This window comes from Carassius auratus, chromosome 28 (assembly GCF_003368295.1).
Source record: "Carassius auratus strain Wakin chromosome 28, ASM336829v1, whole genome shotgun sequence".
NCBI lineage: Eukaryota > Metazoa > Chordata > Actinopteri > Cypriniformes > Cyprinidae > Carassius > Carassius auratus.
The window spans coordinates 20059477-20078742 of NC_039270.1; the positions used below are offsets into that span (position 1 = coordinate 20059477).

General features: G+C 36.6%; 1 protein-coding gene across 3 annotated transcripts in view; it reads right to left on the reverse strand.

Moving 5' to 3' along the window:
- Positions 1–13634, reverse strand: part of bahcc1a (BAH domain and coiled-coil containing 1a) — a 75095-nt gene extending 61461 nt beyond the window's left edge. For 2 of the 3 annotated variants that reach the window (XM_026208901.1, XM_026208899.1), the window contains exons 1-2: positions 13337–13634; positions 10717–11021 (exon numbers count right to left, since the gene is read on the reverse strand). In XM_026208901.1, the coding sequence (XP_026064686.1) occupies positions 10717–10888 (172 nt within the window). In that variant the 5' untranslated portion in view covers positions 10889–11021; positions 13337–13634. Of the gene's footprint in view, positions 1–10716; positions 11022–11146; positions 11353–13336 lie in introns of those variants that run through there. The other variant, XM_026208900.1, reaches the window with a different exon arrangement.
- Between the last annotated feature and the right edge of the window lie 5632 nt (positions 13635–19266).

Consider the following 19266-nt stretch of genomic DNA (forward strand, 5'->3'; position numbering starts at 1 on the left):
GAATGTGTAGTGTTTTGCAAAAGTATTCAGAACACTAAAGTCAGGTTTCAGGCCCCACCATAGCACAGAAACTGCACTTGTTAAAATTACAAATGACTTGCTTCTTGTTTTGGACCAAGGCTGCATCTCATTGTTATTTTAGTGCTGCGTTCGACACCATAGCTCAATTACAAAATGATATGGGTATTCTAGGGCAGGCTTCAAGATGGTTTAAATCCTACCTGTCCGATCGCTACCACCTTGTTTATTTAAATGAGGAGTCATCTCAATTATCACCAGTAAAGTATGGAGTGCCACAAGGATCTGTCCTAGGTCCTCTGCTATTTTCAATATACATGTTACCTTGGTAATATTATTAGAAAATAAAGGATTAGTTCCACTGTAATGCTGATGATACTCAGCTATATATATATATATATATATATATATATATATATATATATATATATATATATATATATATATATATATATATCAAGAGACCAGATGAAACTGCTAAAATTATTAGTGTGTTAAAATTGGATGACCAATAAGTTTCTCCTATTAAATTTGGATAAGACAGAGATATTGCTTATTGGACCAAAAAACAGTACACAGAATCTCTTGGATTACAATTTTCAACTAGACGGATGTACTGTTACTTCCCCTAGTTAAAAATCTTAACAGCAACTTGTCTTTTGAAAATCATATTTCCCATGTTAAAAAACAGCATTCTTCCATTTTAGAAACATTACCAAGCTATGAAACATGTGATCTGTTTCTGATGAAGAAAAGCTAGTTCATGCATTCATGACCTCTAGACTGGACTATTGTAATGCACTGATAGGTGGTTGTCCTACATCTTCAATAAACAAGCTACAGGTAGTCCGACAGGTTCAGGCGCACTCTCTCTGTTTAAATCTAGATTAAAGACATTTATTTGGCCAAGCATTCATATAATGCATCTCATAATCTTGCACTGCAGTTCTATCTGATCAAATGAACATTACTATTCTTTAGCTTGGGTTAAACATGAATTTGTTTATGAATAGCCTACTTATGAAATGTACTTATTTCAGTTTTTTATTTGTAATAAATTTGCAAAGTTGTCATAAACGTGTTTTGCTTTGTCAGTATTGTTGTATGGAGTGTAGATTGAGAAAAAAAAGGTAATTTAAAACCGTTATAAAGCAGCTACATAACAACAATATAGATAGATAGATAGATAGATAGATGGATGGATGGATGGATGGATGGATGGATGGATGGATGGATGGATGGATGGATGGATGGATGGATGGATGGATGGATGGCAAGCATGATTTCACCAAGTACAACATGTTCCTGGATCAACATCCTTATTGATCCTGGAAAAGCATTCCAATCAACCAATCAGAACTGAGATATAACTTTCCAAAAAATACAAGGCTTACAATCAGGGTTAGATGCTTCTACACCCTTGTTAATCAGCTATCATTTCACACTGATTTTAGGAGTAAATTATGGGTAGGGTTAGGTTTAGGGGTAGGGATTGGGTTATGTCTATATTTTTGGACAATAATGTTGATCTAGAAAAATGTCTTACTTGGCAAAATCACGGTGACCATAAATAGATAGATTGATAGATTGATTAATAAAGGAATAGTTAATTGGCATGATTTTGACAATATTGTAAAGTATGTAAAATAATCAAGGAGAGAGCTATAGAGGGATGTGTTGACACCTGGCTCTTGTTGCATACAGTGGGCTCTGTGCCTGGACCGGCAGCCATTTACTGAAAACACCTGCCACAGTGAGTTTTTTTTTTTTTTTTTTGGGTGGGGGTGGGGGGTGGGGGGTGGGGGTTGTGTTTGTTCATCAGTTCAGTCCGCTCCCGCCACGATACACCCTCAGAGCCATAAATCCAGCCTGGATCTCCCCACAGCCTCCAGAGAGGAATCATCATCGCTCCTGCCCCATAGCACGGGATTAACTCCTGCACCGCAGCTGTCTCTTTAATATTAGATAGATGTTATACAATTCTAATCCCTCGCACTAACCTCTTCAACCGTCTCCACACTAAACGATGTGCTTTTCGCTCATATCCTAGAAACTCAGCATCTCAAACAAAGCCACTGTTTCAAATTTCCTGCAGAAATTCCTTGCACTGAAGCACTTTTAAAGGCAATTAGGATTCAGTAATATAAACAATTTAGCTGCACTGACACTATCTAACTGAATGAAATAAACATCAACTTAATAAACTGGCTTGAGCTAAATAATGACATTATTGTCTAATGTCTATTGTGTATAACTGATTATAACGGACACTTGTTTCATAATTGATTAATTTAACAACATTAACACTGATATTTTCCTGTTTATTAATGTGGAAGTGCTTTGAAATGATCTGTGGGTGGTCGGTTTTTCATTGGTCGTTTACTGGCCCGTGTCAATAGAGGAAATAAGTGTCTGTCATATTCTTGTCTGTAGATATGGATCCTTCAATGATAGTCTAGAAGATTTCTTGCCTCCTTTTATCATCAGCCAGGTAAAAATCATAAACCCAAATGGTAAGAAAAGTAACAGAACACTTCTCCTCAACGGGCCACATGATTTGAGGCCTTATTCACATCTGGAGCACAAACACTGTGAAACGAGGAAAACAGCAACTCAATGCTAAGTGTCTGGAGTTTGTTCAAATCATCGCTTTGAACAGAAATAGTGATGCTCACCTTTGCCCCAGCAGTTGGTTATAAATAAATAATGTTGCAATAATATTGGAAGTTAATACAAACATAAATAATAAGGCTTTATTTCAGATTTGCTCACTTTTTTTCTTCTTTGAAAACAGAACAACACTGTGCTGTCATTTTAACCTCCCATCTGACAGAAGAAAAAAACCCCACGGATCAGAGAGAGAGAGAGAGAGAGAGAGAGAGAGAGAGAATGACAAAGAGAAAGAGGAGGCAGTGTACTCTAGTGGTCAAAGTGTGCACTAGGGCAGACTGAGGACAAAGGCTATGCATGTTACCATACTACTGTTACTATTTCTGAAGTATACAGTATGTATACCATGAACCATATGCAAATTTTCTGCATACAAAGATGGAAACAGATGATTGACAACATCTTATAAAATGCACAGTAATGCATAATATAGCAACTGTGTCTACATGATTTTTCCTTCTTGGTCCCAGGCCATTTAGTATAAAATCAGATTCTTCTCTTACTGTAAATGCAAAAACACGTCTCCAAACAGTGCGTCTGTGAGCAGCACAGTGACAATGTATTCTATACGCTTGCTCCGAGTGCAACAAGTCGCTGTGCATTTGAGACCCAGGCAGCTGCGCTCAGCCTCCCTCGAGACTGATTAAATTGGAATTTCTGATGCTAATCTTTGTTTTTGCACAAAAGGGCCGACGCATCCTTGAAAACAAGGCAGCATGTATATTTAATGGCACAACTCTTACTCAGTACAGTGTCTCAGTGAAGCCTGTCACTCTGATGACTTACACAAACCAATTAGAGAGAACTTCTCATTCATGAGTGTGAACTGATAGTAAGGAACAGGTTCGACTTAACACAAACAAAGCAATGTAGTGTCTTGAGTCTTGCCTCTTATTAGCTGTAAGAAAAAACATGTATGTATGAGTGTATGAAGATTAAGGGAGTGTAAGAATTATTAAAGACACAATAATCATTTACTATACGAATTGTCTTAATGTGCCACATATTTCCAAGTAAAACAGAAAGTTTAATGGTAATAATGGAATTGGAATTTGATTTTATGTTGGAGCTATGATTGAAAAAAAAATTGTTTTGTTGTGTTTTTTTTTCTGTGTCATTTCACTTTAATGAAAGATAATGAAAACAAATTGATGAAATATACAGAGTAACATCCTAAAAATATAATAATACAATAGAACAATAGTTACTTAATATAATACTAATAATAGTAATTATTTTCAAATGAAAACACAAAATTCCCAATATAGGTACATACAACTGTCAAGTGTGTTTTAAAAATACCATAATAATGGTAGCACTTGACAATAAGGTTCTGTTTGTAAACATTAGTTAACGGCATTAGTTTACATGACAAATAATGAACAATACCGTTCAACCATATATTAATCTTAGTCAATTTACTAATTTACATTTTAAGATCAAACGTTAAAAGTATGTAACGGATCTTGAGGTAACAATGAACAGTTGTAATTGTATTACTAAACCTTAACAGAGATTAATTACTATTGTAAGAAATGTTTTGTTTATTGTTAGTAAGTGCATTAACTAATGGGACATTTTTGTTACCAATATGATAGCTCATGAGGCAGACCCATGACTGAGGACAGTAAACAGCCCTCAACATCCAGACGCACAAGCCACAACACGCTTTCCTCTGCTCTTTTCTCTGAAAGATTACAATGATAAGACAAGAAATTAAAAACAAGTAATCTGGATTTTCTGCTTGAGCCGTTAATAATGTCTAACAGCTGTCACATGCAGCACAAGCAGACGCGGCGGTTGGCCCTTGGCCGCCTGATGAGAGGGAGACAGACAGAGGGAGAGCGACGGTCCCCTTCACCTGCAGGTCCACTGAACGTCACTTTTGCTTGTCTTGTTTAATGGTCGATTCTTCGAAAGCCGCTGTAGTTTAAGGGAAGTGTGAGCTTCCTCTGCTGAAGTGTAAAACACGCGGCAGGGTTTGAAAATGCGATACGGTTATGTGATACAGGAAGGATTGCCCGCCCAGCTTGTCTTCTCTGTGTAGGGTTGCAGCGCCCGTCTGACCTCCAGCGTGAGGGGACGCCACGGCTGTGTGGCACAGTGCCACGCTGCATACACACGCTTATCAAACTAAATATGAACATCACACAGACTTCCATTGTTCTAATAGAAAGCCTCTAAACAAAAATACACTGTAAGAAGTAAAGGGCAGAGGTTATTATAAAGTCCAGTTCAATTAACAAACTATAAACTGTGAATTTACCCTCAGTTAACTCCTAATTTGCTGCTTATTAATAGTAAGTAAAGTATTTGTTAAGTTTAGGTATTGGGTAGGATTTTAAATACGTAGAATATCGTCATGTGCCTTAACGTTACTAATAAACAGCCATTATGTTAATAACAGATATGCTAATAAACAACTGGTTGATAGTGAGAATTGGTATACTATACTATATATACCTATACTAAAGTGTTACTGAAATAAATCTGTAAATAACAGAAAAATTACTGCCAGCTCATTACCAGGACAATATCCTTTCATTTTACTGACATTTTGGTTAATTTTAAAACACAATGCAATATAGTGTAAAATTCCTCTATTATACTTTTTTTTTTTTTTTTTTTACTGAATTAAAATTATTAATTCATACACTTGTCTTTATGACAAGGACTAATAACTAAGTCAAACACATACACGTTTATACAGCTATGGAAATGAGTACCTAGACAGCTATTGTTTTCTCTGAAGCCAGCTGAAATTACTGTATACTAACCCGCTCCATAATTACTCTACTATAGACTAACTATAAGGCTATTTACTTCATTTATCAAATGTTTTTACCATCTTAAAGGTTCTGGCAGGTCCCCAAGTGACGTTTCGTCTAAATTAGCTCACTTCCGCGCACAGTTCTATCACAAAACTAATTATATTGCTGATTGTCCACGCATACACACAACAACACAATGACCAAACAGACATCCCTACAGCTGATTCTGCACCAGCAAAATAAATAACTTTGGACATCCTGGCCCAGTTTATGGTAAAAGGGATAAGGTGAGGTGGTGATACAATAAAGGTCTGTTCACATTAAGAACGATAATTTTAAAGAAAACTATAATAATAATAACTATATAAGCAATCAAAACCAATGCATGATAACATTCTCTTTATTATAAGAATTCACTGCAGTTGTGTTATCTACTATTTTACATGCTCAAGCTCTTTAAAGTCTGGTGGATTCTGACTGGCCGAATGTAAATGTTTTTGTCATTAAACAACTGGACAAAAATAAATCTGAAATTGCTTCCAATGATATTGTTCCTCTGTGTGAATATTCCTGTCGTTGTGGTGTATTTTCATTGGATTGGAATGATTATTAAAACAGGGGTGCATTTCCAAAAATAATTGTTAGTTCCATTGAACGTAGGTAATGACTGAACCTGTGGCCAAAGTTGCTTTTGGGAAACACACCCCAGGTTGGGTTTTCTATAGAAAAGCCAGCCATGAGAATCTCTATGTCTAGTCATATCCTGAACAAATACACACTAACACACACCAGCCACACACAAAATGAAAACTGCTTAATCTTTGAAAATGGTTACCTCATGCCCGTGCATAGTGTGATTTAGGTATGTAGACATGCGCAGTACGTGTTGATTTTAAAGGCAATTGCGAACAAACATACTCAAAAATGGAGTATCTAGTGACGTTGTTGCTGCTCAAGAGTTTGCTAACACTTCTTGAGCAAAGTTTGGATTTACTTTAGCAATATTGCAACCAATAGCGGATACCATCATATACGAAACACAGTCGTCACTTCCTTACAGATACTGTTTAATAACAATGTGACAGTGCCAACTACTGGCCATTTTTCGCCATTTTCACACATATGTAAACGTGTACTGTTTTCAAAAACGTTTTCGTGTATGTGTGAAACTTTTTTTAAATGCAATGAAAAATCTTTTCAGTTTTTCACTACATTGTTGTCGTGTAAACATAGCCTTAAAACGACAAGAACTGATTGGATTGTGAAAACTTTCTGTAACATCGCAAAATCGAACCACTGTGATTGAAGATGAGGGTTATTCAAGAGGTGGAACAAGTTATTATATATTTTGATTAAAAGATTTATACAAAGACATCCTTTTTATTAATGTGCACTGATTAAATGTTCACACAGCGAGCAGGAAAGCGCATTACGTAAAAGGGTGCATTTTGATTTCATGTTTTTTTAAAGCATGCGGGATAAGAATAGAAACGGTTTCTAAATATATCAGTGGAGCCCTTTGATGTGGGCCCTAAAACTGTAATCTCATTTTGGAAGTGAGAGAAACTTTATGGCTTGCCAGCCTCATATCTCCCAACAAACCCCTTCATCAGGTCTGCCGTAAACTCCAGGCATGCTTTCATGACACCACTAAACACCTGTGCCTGCCTTTACATCCCCTTCCCCCTCGTCTGAGATGTTCACGCAATGAGTCCTTTAATAAAATCTCTCAGTGCAGTTATTTATTCCCCTCTGGAAAGTAAAACACAAGGATAAGCTGCAGTCAGTAGGGTTAACCTGTAAACACAGCAGTGTTGCTGGGATATCCAGGCAGGATGTAAGAATGAGGGGACAGACAGGGACGTTCTGCCCCTCCAAGACAATAAAAGAAGAGGGAGGGTGTGTTTTTATCTTTGAGCAACATGCTGTAAAATCCACAAAGCTGTGATCGGAAACAATGGTCCTGGGCGTTGTGGGTGTGTGTGTGTGTGTGTGTGTGTGTGTGTGTGTGTGTGTTTGTGGTGTGGGGGGTTGCAGGAAGGAAGCCAAGACAAGCCATGGTAAGAAGAACAGGAGAATCAAGGGTTTGGAGGAAATGGAGACCAAATGTTTAATGCAACATCAAGCCTCAATAACAATATGCTTACACATGCTATAAAGTTTGTACATTTCTTGAAAGGAACCATGAAACGATTTCACAAACCAGTCATGATGGTGTTTAAACAGTTTGAATTAAGGAACATAAAGGATAGAAATAGGCCTAACTAGATTTTTTTTTTTTAGTGGTGTTGATGCTAAGGTGATTGTGGTTGCTTGGTTGTTGGTAAAGACTAAAAGCAACTTTAACTGATTTAAATTTGTTGTGGTGTTTACTTATTGGCTCAAGTCAAGTCACTCCTAAACATTGCCATTGACGGTTCAATGAAGAGCCTTTAACACCCATGGAATGGTTCGCTGCACATAAAGGATCTTTATAGTGGAATGAAATGAATGTTTTTCGCACTAAGAACTGTTTTTTTAAAAGCTGTTCACTGGAAGTTCTTTGGGCAACCAACCCAAAATGGTTCTTCTATATGATATTCTGATCTCTAGATATGGATTTTCCTTTAGTGAAGGTCTATGACAGTGCAAATCTCAAAGCTAATCAGGAGCCCCTCAGTTCCAAATGAACGGGATTCTAAAGAGGAAACCATGACAAAGTTTTGTTTTCAACGCTCAATTGAGATTGCTTTCATATCTTCACCTGTAACAGGTAAGGTGCTATGCCACAAAAATTTCCCAGAGATTATCACAAAAATCAACTTCAATCCCAGTTTAGCATTAAACCAAAAGGAACAACCGAAATAACCAAAAGAGGAGAAGTGAAATTGAAATTTCGCCAAAACGAGGCCACATTTCATAAGTCTTTGAGGAACATCGCTGTTTCAAAGCCAAGAGAGCGTTGCGACAGCAGCCTCTGTCTCTACAAACCTCCGAGTCCAATAGCAGCTGAATAATAAAGCCACTGAAAGACACCACAGAAGGTCTTTCACTGAGCCTGGATCCCAACCTGAATCTGAATGCATTTGTACATCAATTCCCTGAAATATTCATGTTCTTTGTAAAGAATTCATGTGAGGCCATGAGGGAGGCAGTCCCTGGAGGGATGGAGCAAATCCACTAACGCAGCTACACCCCTTTACGCCTGTGGGACGCTATTGACCGGTCCGTTCGCTTAACGAGAGAAAAACTGGTTTGGTGACCATCCAGCGTGGTTTGGACGGTTTCCTTAGCTTAGCCTTAATTAAATAAACAGTGGTATTTGTTAAGTTTCATATACATTAGTGGTAGACATAATTTTTTATTTTTTTTTTAGGTGTTTAATATTTGGTTAATTTTGTTAAGTAATATTTGATTGCAGAATAATAGGTTGATTGACACTGTGGTGCTTTCAAAGCATTGTATTGTTTGAGCATCCTAAACAGCTCAATTGGTATTTGTTTTTCCGCCAAATGGCAGACAGAGGAATGTTCAGGAAGCAGAAATTATACATTTCGCCTTTAATGGCTGATGGCAATAAAAAAAAAAATATATATATATATATATATATATATATATATATATATATATATATATATATATATATATATAAAATAGCACAGTTATCAAAAGTTTTTTTTTTTTTCAGATCTTAAATATAATTCTGCCCAATATAGCGCTCTACAATTAGTCCTGGTCCAGGATGAAGGTGTAGCGGTGGTGGTGTGGTAATAACACACAGGTTGAATGTCACCACATGAATCAAGCATGAGCCATGTTTGAGACGGTAATATTCCAGACAAAGCTATAAAACTCTGAGCTCTGCGAATTTTATCTCTAGGTACAATACCTCACCTGTCTCAATCATTGAACAGTGATGACAGTTAAGGGCACGGCTGCATGGTGGCGCAAGCTGTGAGTGTACAACCAAAAGACATTGTCATATCCTGTTAACAGCACACCTGCACCCTTTAGCTAACGTTAGCCTAAATAATCATTGCCCAAGTCCAAATGGACACATCTACCACTATAAATATAAGTGTACATGAGTGTACAGAAACTGATGGGAAAATGCCTTGTAGATATTTCCTCATATATTTGATTCAGAAGCAACAAGACATGTTTTTTTAATACTTCTTAACGGTCTAAATTGGGTTAAATTAATCTATATTTCATATATCAATATCTATATATCAATATTTATTCTAAATTACTCTAAAATCATTATATTTTATAAATCAGTTTGTTCCCACTGAATGGCAAGATTTATCTGACTTTGAACATTAAGGCCTTTATAGTACAAAAACAAGCATAGTCATCATTTAACTGATTTTGGTTTATTATTGTCTATGGATGGTGAATTACCTAAGAATTGCTTTAATGATGAACAATGCAAAATGTGGATCTTAGTTCAAGAATGATGCAAAATACTAAGGAAATTGCATCTGACTAAACCCAATTACTCATTCAGTAACACTGCATTGTGTTGAAATAAACAGAAAGCTCGAATTTAGGCTATTGACTTTAAACATTAATTGAATCGCTAATACTCAAATATTAAATAACTATAAATGCAAAACAATAATAAAAACAAATAGCTAAATAATAACCTGCATAAATAAAATATTTAAAAACATCACGTTGCCTATACACTCTGGTATTCAAAACGTTCATTGTTTTCATCTGTTCTTAAATCGTAATTTGAGGGGCAATTTAGGCACTACCTTCCAGAAAACATTAGCTGTTATACGCCCAATATCATCATAACCGTTGCCTGTCACGATTCACATTAAACCGAGATGCGCTCATCTCATGTTTATCAAAATTACATTTACACCTCCACAATTCAGTTCATGTAGACACAAGGATTTAAAGTCTTAAGTAGCAAGAATATAAGCATAACAAACAAAAAGGTAGCCTAATATAAGCTTGTCTATCTATCTACGTTGGTTCTTTGTAGCACCTAAAATAAGCAAAATAATAATAATACCAAATAAATAAAGAAGCCTTCTTTAACCAGATTTTAGAGTAGGCTATATGGTTCTTGAATTGCTATGTGGATTAAAATGTCTTTGACGCTTTTTAAGAGATTTGGTCTATATCATAAGAAATCCTAAACAGCCCAAATAAGCAATAATCAAATACAGGCCTTATCTAAGCATGAACGTTCGCTATTCTATGAAATAGTGTGTAAAATCTGTATCGGACTTCCACGGAAATGAAAGAAAACGCAACCAACCTGAATGCGCCGCCATCGGTAAGTGAGATGGATAATATTTCCCGGCTGGAAAATGAGGCGCATGCTGCACGGCGCCGTGGCCGGAGGAGGAGATGCGAGAGGCGGCGCGGTGCACCAGAGTGGCCCGCTCTGAAAGGAGATGTGCTGGAGCGGAGAAATCACGACCCTCCATTCCAAAGAAAACAGCCGATATAATCCAAAACCAAGCGGAAATCAGATGAAACCTATGTACTGTAATCCGTCTGCGTTTGCTTTAGTGGAAAGCTCGCCTCCCCTGCTCAGGTTGAAGTCCTCAATCATCTTTTCTACAAAGAAAGAAGGAAAGAAAGAAGAGACGTTATAATCTCGGTATGGCACACCAGCTGACATGCATCTGCTTCATGCTCTCAGTATTCGACACATAAAAGAAAACTGCGATATAACTTGAGACCTAATTCTGATGCACATTCATTTTAGAGAAGAACTGCATTCGTTTTTTAAGCGTCCATTGAAATGATGTGAAGAGAAGTGAAAAGGTCATAGATGGCAGTGATTGAATAGGCCTAATGGAGACCGATGCTTGGTGTATGGATACGTGATAAAGATGCATCTTTTCTAGGACGGAGAAAAATAATGTTTTACATTTAAATAGTGTTTTCGTGTTTTTATAAGTGCAAACACAACATAATGGCAAACAAACGATATGAAAACAATGGGTTTGACAACAAGTGACATAGTTTTTCCAGAATAATGGATGTCTTGACTTCAGCCCCGTCTGTTTTTATTGTTAGAAGCCTTAAACAAACCATTTACGCATTAATGAAATCTGATCAAATCAATTATACAGTGTTTTTAGATATGTGCATGATGTGAAAGAAAAATAAAATAAAACTTTGATTAGATGCATATTAATTAAATCATCTAAAAAATTATTTGATATACAATATTTTATATCATACTGCCAATATTTTAGCTTTACATGTATGCACTTTGAATAAACATGGCATCAATCAAATTAATAAAAAGCAGAATACACACCAAACCATTATGATTAAATCAAAAAGGCAAGAACATATAAACAGTAAATACCATTTCCTAACATAAACCAATTTTGTACTTTTGGGGTTTTATCAGAATATAATGAGTGTGTGTGTGCGTGCGTGCGCATGTAAACAACTGCAATTTCCTTTCATATGGTTGACCTGTTTTAGCTTTTAGCCTATGTTGAGCAATTCAATCTAACAGAACCTTGCACACAATATATCTCCTAGGTAAGATTATACCAATGTCCATTTGTTTTATCGGTTCCCTTCAACGAGCCTTCCATGCTCTCTCTTTCCGGTAGGCTAGATTTGAAGAAAATGCAGAATGTCACGCAATAAATGAATTATTTCAATGGGTTCCTTAATTGATATACGCGGACTGCTATCAATGCATGCATTTTCAGAAAATATACAACAGCAATAAATGCAGTGTTTTTCGCTGTAACAGGCCATGCACACAAACCAAGGTGGCCTTAACAGCGAGCAGCTTTTGTCTCCGTGTGAGGACGGCTGCTCTCCGTCAGCCATTACCGTGCAGATCCAACACTCCACAACAGCCGTCCATTACGAGAACACAACATTCAGCCACACACTGCATGCATTGTTTTAATCTCAGTTTTTGCATGCAGTTGAATTCTTAAATGCATTGAATCGGCATCCTAATCGTGAATGTTGTTAGATATTTGCATAATCCCGATGCAAATAGCAGTTGCTTTTGTCTCGTGCAATGACAATGCACATAGTAAAATGCTAGAAAATGTGTCCTTGTATATCAAATTGAGCAAAAAGCACAAGTCAGCTGGGGATCTTTTGTTAATCGAAGACAGAAACTCACAAAAACAATCAGATTATTTTTTCTAGCTTGTCTGTCGGTAATGTTGTTCGGCTGGGAGAACGCCGCTTCCCGGACACGAGCAGTGAAACCAGCCTCTCTCATGCAGATCCGAAATAAATCCGAATTGATCATTACAAATAAATATCGATCAGCGAAGAAAAACACTGATCTGAATATGACAATAAAAGACAACTGGAAAATTCGGTTGATGCACGTTTCAATTTTATTTTTTTCCTTGTCATGTTTCAAATCAGTGACTGAGATGCAATATCTTTAGAGAAAACATTTTACATTTAAAAATAAAATAGGCTATAATTAATTTGTAGATATAATAATTAGTGAGCAAAAAAGCGCAGATACTACATATCAAAACAGATGCAATTGTAAACGTGCGTGATAACAGTATATTCATGAAAATATCACTGGTAATTTGAGTAGTAAACCGAACAAGACCGTACAAGCTTAACATTAGAAAGAATAATTTTGCAAAATTACTTATTAAACAAATGCATTAGAAATATAAATAATAATATGTAAATTAAGAGAATAAATGCGGACTGTATAGCTACCTCGGTGATTAAGTGCATATATTTATTCAATATTTTATATTTATAGACTTTCCATTTCCCCTTTGGATGTTGCACCATAATGTTTTTGTGCTGTTTAGCTAACATTGCTTTCTTTTTTCTTCGAATGTCTTTTTGGATTTTATTTGACGGTAGGCTACACAACCATGACATTAAAAAATAAATTAATTACTTACTGGTATGTTATATCCTTGCATAACAATAAATAATTTTAATTAGAAATCAAGAAAAGTATTCGGAGCAATGATGTCGCGTATTCTTTAAAGCATATTTCAGTGGCTCAGTCCTAATTCCCTTCATACGATCGCAGCAATTGTCGTTCGCCGGTCTGGGGCTTCTCTAGGCCACTGAAGTCGCGAATCGAGTCGCGGAGCGGCGATCCTCTTGTCCGGCGCCGATCGTGCCTCTCAACTCCGCGAGAGTAAACACACGCGCTGATTGGCCAGATTCACGAATCATAATGAGCTGGCGTCTCTCGTCTGGGGATACTCCGCGCTGTGATTGGTCGAAATCGATGACCAATAGGAATTCGCCGTGAAGAGCGTGAGCAATGAGGCGAGCGGCAAATTCAAGCAAAATACTAAAGACAGGTTACAATGTGTTAAAGCCTTCAATAGTCTTTTGCAAGCGAGCACAGGATTCCTGACCTGGAGAAGATTACTATGTAGCCGCTGTCTTTAATAACATCCAGCAGGTATATATAATGTATTTCCATAAAAAAACATCAATCAATAATTGTGACACAATAAAATAAATACTATTTAGCGTAAACTATAGAACCTTTAAAAATTGAGGTAGGCTATAAGTGCGACATGTCCATATATAGGCTACCTTAAGTAAATAATGACTGCATTCGTTTATTTAACACTAATAAAAAAAGGCTCCATTTGGAGGAGGATTTGATTGGTTGGAACGTTGCCAGTGTATTGTCACTCACAGAGTGTAAACACGACTCTGATTGGCTGCTCGCCAGTCCGCATTGGGCTATCTGGAAAAAAAGAAAGAAATAACTGGATCTGCGTTTCAAGGCGTCCCAGGTTAGATGTTGAAAACAGATAAGAAGGAACCGTTTCAAGGCGCTCCTGAAGGCGGACCCTCTATGGCCCTGGAGCTACTCGGGGAACACGAGAAGTACAGAGAAAATGCTCGATATGTTGGATTAAACATTCGTTGTGCGATACTTTCAGACCTGGAACGGAGAAACACGATACAGATTTCTGGACACATCGGTAAGAATGAAGAAAAACGAGGAAAAGAAGTGTCTGGATCAGCTTTACTCGAACTCATTTATTCCGAGCGACAGATTAATCAAGATAGAACTGAAACAAGGATGCACGAAAACGCTATTCTAGATTTTTTTATGACAATATATAAAAGATATAACAAATAGAAAAAGAAAGAAAGAAATGTATTAGACTGTGTTCACACTGTTTTCTTCAATCTGTTTCGCTTATAGTTATGTGCTCTTCAAAGAGGAAATTTCATAATATATGTAAATATATATATATATATATATATATATATATATATATATATATATATATATATATATATATATATATTTTTTTTTATTCCTAAATCTGTCGTTTATATTCCGAAAGGTGTATTGAAAAACATGTAATGCATTGTATCTTTTCTCTGCATCATTGTGACCATGTGTCAGCATGAATTATATGTGCAGAACTGTATATATGCAGATAAAGAATGAGTGACCACATCAAGAGGGTTCAAATGGACTTTCTTATTTGTTTTTGTGTAAATGGTTGAAAACACAATATATATGTGTGTGAGTGTGTGTGTGTGTGTGTGTGTGTGTTTGTGTGTTTGTGTGTCTGTATATCCTGTACATTGTTTGCCATGCAAAACAAATGCAAATATAAAGATTAAAAAAAAAATGTTTGTCTTTTAACTTCTTTGTCTTTACAGTTCAGATGTGTGTGTGTGTGTTTTTTACTGTAATTTATTGTAACTTTTGTACTGCCATCTGTTACTTAAAAAAAATAAAATAATAATAATAATAATTTGCCGATGATGCCAAATTAAGGCAATTTTTACACCCAAATGAGAATTTCTCTTTTAGGTCTGAATTTAAATGCATTGAGTCCACATTGGTTATTGATTAAAAAACAAAACAAAAAACTAATTCTCTATACTCAGTACATGTAACCACCATTACATTTGTCACATCATACATTACATTTGATTATTCTTTTACTCACTGATTCTCGTCTTAATGTGAATATTAGATGTTCTTTGAGATAACCTGATACTTAGCTAGATGCTTAACATGGATATAAACACAGATTGACCAGCCGGCAAGTAATTTCTGGGTAAGCCTATTTACAGACCAGTGTTCTACTTGCTTTAATAAACAATTTAAGTGATATAAAATTGATCTGTCATATATGATCATGTGATTGCATATGACAGATAAGTTTTACCAGTGCTGAACATCTGGGAACTTTATTTAATATTTTGTTAATAAATCCTTGATGGATGGTACTAATAATCTCTCTGTTACTTTAAATTTACCAACCCCCAAATACTGACGTCAGCTGTGTCAGTTAACCCCTTTCCTGCCATTTGAGTATCTCTATGTTCTGTATATTAATTGTTTTGTGTATTCCACACTGTTGTTTTTAGAAGTGTTTCCAGGATTTGGACAAAATCATGAAGCATAATCCAACTGAAATTGTATACAACAATTAAAGGCAACAGATTTCAGCAAGATTTTAAAATACATTCTCATATGTATAATACATATCCAAGATTATAACAAACCAAATTCATAAGTTTCAGCTTTCCTCTCAAAATATGTGTTTCTGTGTTAATTAGTATTGCAGACTTCATACATGAACTTAAGCACTTTCAAGCATCATTCAGTTAAGCATTTGTAACCATAAATGGATAGTTTACCCAAAAATGAAAATTAATTTACTCACCGTAATGTATGACTACCAAACATGCATGGCTATTTCTGTGGTAAAACAAAAACAACCCAGGAAGAAAAGGTGAATTCATACAGGTTTGGAACAACATGAGTATATGTGAGCATATGATGACAGAATTTTCATTTTGGGTAAACTATGCCTTTTAATAATGTAATTATGTTTTTTTTATTATTTTTTTTATTTAAGGAAATGTTGTGTTAAAGGTGCACTCAGTAATTGAATGTGTTATTTGTTGATCAATATGGCAGCAATTCAGGGCTTATACTGATATGTAAATTTGTGGATGAAACACCATGCACGAGCAAAAGTGTAAAAATAAAGTGAGCATTATTTGACCAGCATATATCTGCCCCTATGAGGCTAACTTCTTCATGTACAATAACATATCTATCCTTTGATCCCTCGTGGCAGTGTTCCCAACCCTGTTCCTTGAGGCACACCACCAGTACAAATTGTCTAAAACTCATTACCTCATTAGTAAAGACCTCAATGCCTAAAAATTGGGTCAGATAAGACATCCAAAATGTTTATTGTTCATTTGGCTCAATAGGGCTGCATTCCACTTTGTTTTTAATAACCTTCCCTCACTAGCTTCCCTCCATATCATTGACTCCGGATATTATACTATTGTAGTATTGATTACGTTGCAATAGAGCCTACTACAGGTAAAATTGGAATATCCTAAGCCCTTGATAACTGGGAATCCGTTATGGAGTATATCATATAGTTGTTTGGGGTGGGATAAATGAAACACAATCTGCCCTGATGTCACAATTGTGTTGAATTGGGGTGTATGGAGCTGCCTGAAGTGTACATATGAAGTACATTCACTCCCTTGGTCAAAATCAAAGGGTTGAGGGTCTGTCCATATAAACTTCCCTCAACCACTTCACAAAGTGGAACACACTTCAAAATGGCGGCAGGGATTTCCCAAAGGGAAAGTGCTTAGGGAAGTTCACAGGAGTGTGTCTAAAAGTGAAATGGAACATGACCTAGGAATGGGGTTGGGAAAAATTTCCCTAAAGGATCATGATAGCCAACCCTGCTTCTGAAGGCATACCTTTCTGCAGAATTCAGTCCCAGCAATTTTCCAATGCACCTGCCTATTGTTTTAACTTAAGCCTGGACACTTGTTTAGATGGTTTTGATTAGAGTTGGGGTCAAACTGCTGATTGGAAGCCTTATTTCTGAATTTCTCATCAAACAGACCCATATCGGCTCATTAGTTTAGACCAGTGTGTCTCAGCTCCATGCTCTTGCACCAACCTCCCAGAATGTTTTATTTGTCTTCCTATTTAACATAGTAAGCTGAAGAGCTAAATCAAGTTTGAATCGAGCTGATGAGCTAAACCAAATTTAGATGTCAGTTATTTAAACATTCTGGGAGGTGGGTCCTGAGAAATGGAGTTGAGAAACACTGGTTTAAACCAGTGTTTCCCAGCACTTTTCCTGGAGACACCACAATAATACACATTTCCAAACTCTTCCTAATCAAACACACCTGAATCAGCTCATTACTAAAGGCTCCAAAGGCTAAAATGGATAGGTCAGATAGGATATTGAAAATGTGTATAGTTGTGGTGCCTTTGAGAAAAGAGTTGTGAATCACTGGTTTGGTCATGTCCAGTCCTGATTTTTTAAGGCCACCATACGTGTGTCCGAAAGACAGCTGACTTACTGACTCACTGCCTTATGAGGCAATGACTTTACATTCAGCATTTTTGGCACCTCATGAGACTGATTTCATACAGACTTTTGAGGCAGCGTAATGTTTTAATGATCTACAACAAAATGGGACGAGTTTTGGTAATAACTAAACAAATAATTAATTACTGTTATACTGATTTATCACTAAAAATAACATCAAAAGTGGAAAAAGTGTGTCAGAAATATTAATTTACATACTAACCCGATTCCAAAAAAGTTGGGACACTGTACACATTGTGAGTAAAAAAGGAATGGAATAATTTACAAATCTTATTCACAATAGAATATAAATAACACATTAAATGTAAAAAAAAGTGAGACATTTTTAAATGTTATGCTAAATATTGGCTCATTTTGGATTTCATGAGAGCTACAGATTCCAAAAAAGTCACAACATGGGTTCAGGAATACTTCCGTTAAACATTGTCGTTGAACAAAATGCACCGTGCCATTTGCCGTTGCTGGCTAAAACTCTATGGGCCCTATCTTGCACCCAGCGCAATTGACTTTGTACACCGACGCATGTGTCATTCCTATTTTGCACCTGCGCAAAGCGCGCTTTTCCCTCCACAGAAGCACGTCGCTAAACTAGTGAATGAACTTGCGCTCCCTGGGCGGTTCAGCGCAAAAAAGGAGGCGTGTTCCGGCGCAAACGATCCCTGGTGCTATTTTGCTGTTCCATTAAACAATTGCGCCACTGACCAGAAAAAACCTAGGGCCCTATCTTGCACCCAGCGCAATTGACTTTGTACACCGACGCATGTGTCATTCCTATTTTGCACCTGCGCAAAGCGCGCTTTTCCCTCCACAGAAGCACGTCGCTAAACTAGTGAATGAACTTGTGCTCCCTGGGCGGTTCAGCGCAAAAAAGGAGGCGTGTTCCGGCGCAAACGATCCCTGGTGCTATTTTGCTGTTCCATTAAACAATTGCGCCACTGACCAGAAAAAACCTAGTCTAAAGTCAGTGGCGCGTTGCGCATTGTTCATTATGCTATTTTAAGGGCGCATGCTTGACCATAATGTATAGCGTGCACAACGCGCATACACTTTGCTCATGTAATCTACACAGATGCAACAGTTATTTTTGCAAATCATAAATTGTTACACTTAAAAAAAATATTAACACATGAGATGACGGAAATCATTGTGGTGTGCCACGAAGATGTGAAAAAATAGGCATAAATCTAGCTTACAAATTATTCAGGCTAATTGTAGTAATTAAGGATCAGACCTGTTTGAGGTCATATATGTATATAAGGACATCTGACAAATTGGTTTGTCCGTCAAGAACCAGGAAAAAAAAATCGATGAAACAATTGTGGCTATTTCCTCCCACGCCTGTTTAACCGACGCTATTTTGGGTGGGTTTCTCCCATCCCCATACAACACAACTTCTCTGTCTTTCACTGCTCTTACAAGAACATCAGTCTCCTCGGCTGTGAACCGCT